This window comes from Lissotriton vulgaris, unplaced genomic scaffold (genome assembly GCF_964263255.1).
Source record: "Lissotriton vulgaris unplaced genomic scaffold, aLisVul1.2 SCAFFOLD_2385, whole genome shotgun sequence".
Lineage (NCBI taxonomy): Eukaryota > Metazoa > Chordata > Amphibia > Caudata > Salamandridae > Lissotriton > Lissotriton vulgaris.
In genome coordinates this window covers 306,807-315,987 of record NW_028242034.1, presented here as the reverse complement: position 1 = coordinate 315,987, position 9,181 = coordinate 306,807, and the positions used below count along the sequence as shown (strand labels likewise).

Here is a 9,181-nt window from a genome sequence, read left to right as displayed (position 1 = left end):
TTCAGAGTTAGGTGAGGCACGTGAACAAACCTGCTCTTATTTCCCTCCCTGGCGACAGTAGCAGATCCCTGCCTCAGAAGGGTTGAATTATTGAACCAGAAAAATGAGTTGCTTCACCCCCCATCTGGAGTGAGATGAGGCGAATGAAGGCCAAGACCTCACACCTCAATGCCCGATTTCAGCACGTCGGAATTCATACCAGCGATCTTTGAGGGCTCTGGCGATGCCAGTTCAAGAACAGATAGAACTCTTTCTGCAAATGATTGGGGCCAAGCTGGGCCTCTCAACATTTGGGACACACATTCCTACGCGCGGTCCAAGATGGAGGTGCTTGTAGAGCCCCTCAGAAGTCCCGGTTCCAAGAACCGCGAGAATCCTTAAATGTCGGTCTGTAAATGTCCGTGACCGGGGCGTGCTAATGCAGGATGCAGGGTGGGATGGGGGTGCCCGGTGCGCAGCCGGAATAGGATCTCTGTGCGGTGCATTGTGGGAGCCCTCTTCCCAGCTGTGCGTATTGCATCATATGCGACACTGCTTTTAGTGTAATACTCATACAATTGGTCGCTGTGCGCTCTGTATTTTCTATTGGGAGTGGGTTTCTCATAGGCACCTGCATCGCTTACTGCTGTTGAAAAGTAAAGCTATTGAGTAATGTCGGATCACGTATGATTGGAGGAGTTTATATATAGTTTATCTAAAGAGTAGTTTTAAAAAAAACATTTTTAATCTCCGTTTCTGACAGCATGTGGTGTAAAATCCTCGGTTTGGCTTTAATTTACCAGAGTTTTTTTTTTTTAATTTGAGGCCATCAAGAGTGACAGGCATGTTCTGTTCCCTTGGTGAATTCTGGACCGTGAAGATTGTTTTCTTCCAAAAACAACTTTTGCTTTCAAATGTGGCCCTGGCCATAAAGGCATGGGCGCACCTGTCTCCCGGTAGAGGGAGGGATTGGACATACACCGTGCCTTTCACTCTGTTTGCTTTGCCATTGGTAGAAAGCTGGCTCTCACAGCAGGTGCCTTCGGGAATCTATTGCTCCCGCATCAGCCGTATGCAGGGCTTGGCGAAAGCTCCGTAGCCCCTTCAGGCTGAGAAAGGGGGGTTGTCCATCAGGATATCCAGGCCTGGGCATCCAGGAAGCACGGAATCTTCCCGCCACCTTCCTCTGCGGTCAGACCACAGCTCCAGGCACATTCCATTCCAGCGTTCCGGAGCTTCCCCACGCCGTGTGTCACCGCCCTCGGGTGCCGCTCTGCCAGCGGTAACTGCTCGACTCAAAGCCTCGCATTGTGCCACTTAGTTGTTTCTGCTGTGGCATCTCGGCTCCTCCCAAGTTCGCTTCATCTATGTGATGGTCGGAGAAACCCTTTGTGTATTGCAGCATCGCCTTTTGCTTTTTCATTTATAGACATTAGACCTTGAAAGGGTGAATTCCGCCGACTCCACAACACGGAAGCTATGCCTGTGAGCACCCTTTACAGTGGGAGGAATGTTTGCAGCACCTCTCCTCAGTCACCCACCATGCAAAGATGAGTGCAGAGAGAGCTCCTCATGCCACCCATTGCGTACACTTTACCAGCTCGAAAAGTTTTTTTTTTCTGGTAGCTGCTTGGGAGTCAGACCATCTGTCCCTCCTTCAACAGAGGGAGAAAGGGCAAATAGCAGAAGAGTCTATCGTGTTTGCCTCTGAGAAGCAGGGATTTCAACACTATTCCAATGGGGCTTGAGCCGAACACCATGCGTGGATATGACACCACTGCTACGACGGGCTACAGTCTGACTGCTACCATTGGGTCCAATCTGTATACCACAGTTTGGAATGACTCCACCAAGGCTACCTCTGCCACCCCCAGCCCTGTCGCAGTGCCGCTGCTGTATGTCCTGGTCCCCAGCCTGTTCCTCGGAGCCTGCTTTCTTCTGGGCATCCTTGGGAATGGGTTGGTCATCCACACAATCCTGTTCCAGATTGGACAGCGCTCCTTCACAGTGGTGCTCCTGCTGAACATGGCCGCCGCAGACTTCATCGCCTTGGTCACGCTGCCAATGTGGATCCACTCGCTGTGTGACCAGTGGATCTACGGACTGCTCTTCTGTAAGTTCTTGACCTACGTCATCTACCTCTCCATGTACGCTAGTGTGTTCTTCATCACTCTGGTCAGCGTCCACCGGTTCCTAGCTGTGCTGTTCCCATTTTTCCTCCTCCGCTGGCAGAGGCGGACTATCATCCATGGGGTCATACTGGCGACATGGGCGATGGCGCTGGCGTTTGCGTCTCCTGTTTTTGTGTTCCGTTCAACAGTGGAGAGGAACAGCACAGTCCAGTGCTCAGGCCGGATCTACAGCTCCACGCAGCAGAAACTTGCAATCCTGCTGCTGGAGACCTTGGTGGGTTTTGTCCTCCCCTTCTGTGTGCTCTCAGTGTGTTATATCAGCATCCTGAGGAGGATCCAGCATCTGAGATCCCGAAAGAAGATCAAGACCGAGAAACTCATTGGGAGCGTGGTCATCTCCTTCTTCCTCTGCTGGTTTCCATACCATGTCTTTAATCTGATGCAGGTCTCCTCGTTGCTGATGGAAACTTCCAACCCAGAGGCTGCTGCTGCTGTGGATAAAGTGGTCAAAGCAGGGAACAATATTCCTGGAACCTTTGCGTTCATCAGCAGCTGCCTCAATCCCATCCTATATGCCTTCGCTGCACAAAGTTTCCGCGGGGGACTAAAGGGAACCAACTTTGCGAAGCTTTTTGGCCAAATAACCGATGACATGTTGGAAAAGAAATCCACGAAACACTGCCGCATCTCTGATGGCTCTCAGTGACTGCAGTTCCCTTAGTCTACATGTCTCACTGGTTGTGTTTTTTTGGGAGGTGAAATGTGGCTTGCCTTTGCTCTTTTGTTGATGTGTATGTCCCTTTGTATCTGGTGTGCAGGTTTTAATAATAAGAGGAGAGATGCAGCTTCGAGTTGGGCCCTGTTTTCAAGATAAGACTTGGGAACATATCGAAGCCTAATAGTGGTGAACACTATTTTCACCAATATTTTAGGATGTCCTTATTTAGTTAGAGGTTACAGAGCTAAATGTTAAATTATTAGAACAGTGTTTCTTAACTGTTGGTCAGAAGTCAATTTGTGGTGGATCGGAAAGTCCAAGCAATGAATAAAGATGCCTTCAAATTCTGTATTTATATCGTCACATTTGCTGCTATGCTCTCTATCAAATTGCTGCTTTTCAACATGGGGATGGGTGTTTACTTTTCTGTCTATTGACTGCACAGTGAGAGGAGGTTGCTGCTTTTCAACATGGGGATGGGTGTTTACTTTTCTGTCTATTGACTGCACAGTGAGAGGAGGTTGCTGCTTTTCAACATGGGGATGGGTGTTTACTTTTCTGTCTATTGACTGCACAGTGAGAGGAGGTTGCTGCTTTTCAACATGGGGATGGGTGTTTACTTTTCTGTCTATTGACTGCACAGTGAGAGGAGGTTGCTGCTTTTCAACATGGGGATGGGTGTTTACTTTTCTGTCTATTGACTGCACAGTGAGAGGAGGTTGCTGCTTTTCAACATGGGGATGGGTGTTTACTTTTCTGTCTATTGACTGCACAGTGAGAGGAGGTTGCTGCTTTTCAACATGGGGATGGGTGTTTACTTTTCTTTCTATTGACTGCACAGTGAGAGGAGGTTGCTGATTTTTAACATGGGGAAGGGTGTTTACTTTTCTGTCTATTGACTGCACAGTGAGAGGAGGTTGCTGCTTTTCAACATGGGGATGGGTGTTTACTTTTCTTTCTATTGACTGCACAGTGAGAGGAGGTTGCTGATTTTTAACATGGGGAAGGGTGTTTACTTTTCTGTCTATTGACTGCACAGTGAGAGGAGGTTGCTGCTTTTTAACATGGGGATGGGTGTTTACTTTTCTTTCAATTGACTGCACAGTGAGAGGAGGTTGCAAAGTGAATTAAGTGACACTCTTGTTGGAGTAAAGTGACTGCAAAAGGAGAGGCTGTAGGATGTCATTTTATTTGTTACAAAGCAAAATGTAAAATACTTGTAGATGAACCATACACTTCCAGCAGTTAAAGCAAAACTGAATTACTTTTTTTGTAATTTCTAAATGTGCTGGAAACAAAGATTTTAATAGGATCAAAACAAATCGAGACACTTTACTTAGAGTTTTACTGATAGTGATGTGCAAATGATGAATATTCACTGCCTGTGCAAATTTAGTGCCCATTTGAATGGAAAGTGTGCTATTTGTAAATGACAGTTCACTTCTGCTCAATGCTTTGTTAAATTACAGAGTCGCCTGGCTCATGTCCATTACGTGGGTCGCAAAATGTATTTGTAATAAAAATAGGTTAATGGATCCAAAAGGTTCGGGAAGCACTGTATTAGAATGTGGTTCTTAGAATGTCCATCTGCCAATCGAATCAGACCTAAACATGGTCTTATCGCTTGCATCTATATCTTCCAATAATGAAACACTTACATTTTGTTGGGAGGTGAGGCTCTGGTAGGAGCCTAGGCTGTGGGGTGAATGGTCATGTTGAGTCGGCGGGGAGGACAACTTTAAAAAGGTTTGGGAGAAGAGATGGTTACAAAGATATGCTGCACTATTATGCAAAATGCAATAGGGCAGAGGTGACAGTGTGGCATACCTATTTGGAATTGGAGAGAGGATGCGACAGCGTCAAAATTAAAACCCAGGATGTTCCTGCCTTCTGTAAATCTGGCTAGTGGTAGGTGAGAGGTTACAGGGCTGTTAGTGACACGTACGGGTACTTCCTATCGGGGCACGGGTGCCAAGTGCACTGTGGGCCTCTGGAGCCTGTTATATCTGGGGCATCAACTGGTTACTTTTCACAACCCCTTTCCATCATGCTGTCTGGGTCGCGAATCCAACGATGCGAAGTCGAAGCTTGATTTCATTCAGATCACTAGTCTTGGTGTGTTTAACTGGACAGTGGTGTAGAGCGTTCAGATGGGCACTGGGTGACTGCTCATTCCTGACTGGACTGAGTGTTTGAAGGCTGATCCTTTAAATTACAGAACGATAAGACACTGGTGGGATTGATGGCTGTGCTTTGCCTTTGATTGTCTTATTCCACAGCTTGTAAAATGTCACTTTTGGGGATTTCATGGAACTAAGTTGCTCTTGTGATGTATCAAGACACATGTCCCTTCTGCAGGCTTGCATAGCTAGAAGTGTTTTCTTGCATTCAGTTGGCTCAAATTCATATTATTCTTTGTGTGTCTGTGTTAGGCTTATTAAGTGCTGTATTGCACTTTTAAAGCCTGCGTACATACGACCTCAGCATATCATTTGTTAGTTCAATAAAGTATCGAATCCTGTAGTTTGTTTCATAAATAATTATTCTTTCATACACATACTTAGAACGATTTCATGCAGTTTCATCACTTTTTATGGCTTTATAATTGCTTTTCTCCTGTTTCTTTACAGATTTCCCAAATGATTCTTGTTTGTGTTTTTGGGACGCCAGATGACATCGGTTCTGGATTTAGGGGTGTTTTTTATAGGGGTGCCCTATTCATTATTGGTGTTTAGGAAGCCAGGTGGTATCGAATCACAGTTTTAGGCACATTGCCAAAGGCATGCAGAAGTCTTGGCTGTTTTTGGGGGAGCCGTGCGATATTCGTTTGGGATGCTAGAGTGTTTCTTCAGTGGTGTATATCTGGTATTTGGGGATCTAAGCCACATCGCTTTAGGACATTAGGCATATACTCAAGAGGGAACGTGGGGCATATTACCAAGCAATAGCGATAATTATCGCTATTGCTTGGTTAGAGACAAAAATGTATCGCCGACCTGCGGCGATTTTTATCGCGGATAAACCTTGGTATTACCAAGGTTTATCGCAAATGCGATAAAAATCGGCCACAATGCATGAATATTGCTGAAAAGTCAGCGATATTCATGCGTTACCGAGCTAATGCTCTTAGCCATGTTAGTCACCTACCATTGGATAACATGGCTAAGAACTGCTCAGGGGCAGGTGTTAGCTTTTGGAGATATTTGCACTTAGCGCGAATATCTCCAAAAGTTGGTAATAGGAGATAGCGATGTTAGCGCCTGTTTCCAGTCGCTAACATCTTGGCACGCTCACTTTGCATGTCATTAGTGATAAATATCACTGACATGCAAAGCGGGGCCCAAGATGGTCGCTATCTCCTACTAGCTGTCACTAACTGGTGTTAGCGACAGCTAGGTAATAGGGACATAATTTTATCTCCGCTTTCTTGGCTTTTAAAGCCAAAAAAGCGGAGATAAACCCCCTTGATAACATGCCCCATGATTCTCGAAACGTTTTTAGGGAGTTAGGCAACATTGGATTAGGTTTTAGCACTGTTTCTATAAGTGTACACAATTTGTATTTGTTTTTGGGGAGCCATGCGACAAAGTTCAGGCATTTAAACACGTTTCTATGGATGGAATGGGGGTACTTGATAGGTTAAGTAGTAATTTGTGTGGAACGTTTAAGTTTCTTGTATCCGTCCATTAAGTGACTATTCTTGGCAAATCGAACCCTATGAAGAGTGCCCCTTTATTCTGGGACAGTTTGTGTTTGGAGGTCATGTGGAATTAGCCTCAAAGATGATTTATAGTATTTGTGGGAATTTCACTGGAGTAACAATTTACCGAATTGGCAAAAACTTTGAATCAATTCAGTGGAAATATTTAAAAAAAAAGTAAAAGAAAAATCATCTTTTTTGACCAGTATCTATGAAAAATATGTGATTTAAACTTAAAACATGATTATTTTCTGTTGAAAGACCAACACATTAACAAGAATTTTTGCTACACAGATAATGTTTCCATACTCTAATATTGCCAAAAAAGGATCTAGACTGTGTCTGCAACCTTTTCTGTTATAAGAGCGACTTATGTTCAATCAAAATCATCTAGAGCTACTAATATTATTAGTGTTGTAATAATGACCACATCAGACAAGATTACATTACTAGCAATCCTACGCATGTGTACAAGCAGTGATCACCTCTGTGCATCCGGCAGGGTTGCCAGTGGTAATGTAAAAAAAGGTTTTGTAGATAGTAACCCACTGTTTCAATGTCATGGCACCAAGGTAATTGTAATAATATTAACACGTCTCACACATTCCGCATCATTTATCAGTGAAATATCAGGTTTATAACATATTTTGTAAATTCAGCTATTTTTCTCTAAACCTCAGTTAACGAGCTCTGAAAATACACACACTTTTGTCTCAAATAAACACTTTTCAATAGCTAAGCAAACACTTCTAATTTAGTAGGCTGGGCTGTACACAAAAGAGCAACTTATATGTAGTGGGAGAGCTACCAGTAGCCGGATTGAAAGTGGACAATACTTTACATATTACATGCCTTGACATTTTTTGTCTGTCTAGACTTGACATAAGTTACAGATCAAAAAAGTTGATCTATGGCTAAACCTGAGCGTTTATAAGGTTTTCAAAGAGGCACTTGTCCTTGGGAACCTGATACGTTGTCCATTTGCCAGAGTTTCTGACCTTGGAACCTGGAGACCGATGCTTTGATGTTGCTCATGCACTTGACAAAAAAATGTTAATTAGTCTTATTTAGCGCCTTGTGTCCTTGTGCCTCAAATTGGAAATGTGTTTAACGTGTTGTCTAGTACTGCCACAAATCCATGTTCCAACTTCCCCTCCCCATTTCACCCTAGTCCCTGTAAACTGATTTCAACATGACCCCCACTGCATTGTTTTATAACAGCGTTTCTCATTTGAGATGTTTTTGTCACAATAACAATGTTTTCCAGTGCCCTACTCCTCCCTCAAACTACATATATGCTACATGAAATAATGGCAGTGATATAGAAGTTGTTTCCAGACACTGGAGTCCTTTAAGGAAGTGTTTTGAGGAATTGAATGTGAAGCCCTTTAACTCGAACAATAGCAATAACTATTATGAAGTATCTACGGTGTGAGTGTTTGCTCAAGTGGCGCGCCACCGCTGCCAGGCACGCAGTGAGTCAGTGGCGGCAGCTTTGTGATTTGTGAATCGGTAAATGGTTTTGAAGTTGATCCAAGCAGCAGCAGATTGCCATTGTAAGGAATTTAATGCCGAGGTAGGTAAATAAACTCATTATCAGGCAAGTGGTTGAGTTATCACTTTCCGGACGGATTATATTGAGGTCTTTGTAAATTCCATGTACTTTGGCATTCCTGAAAACCGAGTGGGAGATCAGAAGTGTTCAGACTCAATTGTAGGCATTTTATAAGTAACAGATGTTGGCCATTTAGGTTTAGACAATGTTTGATCATGGTTAAAGATGAGTCCTAAAGTAAGCATATAATTGTTTACTTGGTAAAAGTAGTGCGGAATTTTCATCCAGTCAAGTTCATTTTTCTCCATATCTTGATAATTATTTCTTCTTTGCAAGCAGATCATGATGCGTTAATTTTGTTTTAAATGGGCTTTGTTTCAAGCAGTGGTTAAACGTTGGAAATTTTACCTCAGTGGGGAAGTGTCAACTTTGCGGGGAGACCAAGTCCTCTCACTTTGAAAATGAGCTGTGATACATTGTGTATGGTCAGAAGGTCTCCTAAAAATAATTTTATTGAGCCTTTGGGGTCCGGGGATCCTCATATCACACATTTTATCTACACCCCAAAAAACTAGGAACCGTCAGCAATGTAATTTTGTCTATAGTCTCTGCTGTTCCCCTGCCTCAACTGGATATGTGGATTGCGCAGAAGAGAGAGAGAGACAGCTGTGGAACAGGGCACACAGTGAGCGTTCCCCTCTCCTTTCTCCTGCAGCCCAGTGTCACTTCACTTGGCTGTAATTGTTGAATAATCACAGCCTGATCCGTGAGACAAAGGTGTAGGTGTAGTGGTTTTTAAAAAATCTCAGTCTCCTGGGAGGCCTTTGTGGTTTTATTAGGAGATTCTGCCTTCATGGGGCTGAATAATCCAAAGGTTTTGGAGGCCAATGTGGAGGGCTATACCAGCACTGAAAACCACACTGTTACCTTCACCATGGGCTTTTTAGCACACAATTGTCTGTTACAGCGACCTTTATGTCATATATATTGTCTAGTGGCAGTTGCTACTGGGTAGTTGTAGTTAGAACCACATTTCCCTAGAAAATAGATTTTTTGGGTTTGCTAATGAATTTGGCTCTGTTAAATTAATCTTCATG

General features: G+C 43.7%; 1 protein-coding gene across 1 annotated transcript; it reads left to right on the top strand.

Annotated features, from left to right (window-relative positions):
• Positions 1-1,282: 1,282 nt before the first annotated feature.
• On the top strand, positions 1,283-3,180 carry LOC147669089 (leukotriene B4 receptor 1-like). Its single transcript, XM_086948234.1, has one exon. The coding sequence runs from the start codon at positions 1,717-1,719 to the stop codon at positions 2,815-2,817; it is 1,101 nt and encodes a 366-aa protein (XP_086804360.1). The 5' UTR covers positions 1,283-1,716; the 3' UTR covers positions 2,818-3,180.
• Positions 3,181-9,181: the final 6,001 nt, after the last annotated feature.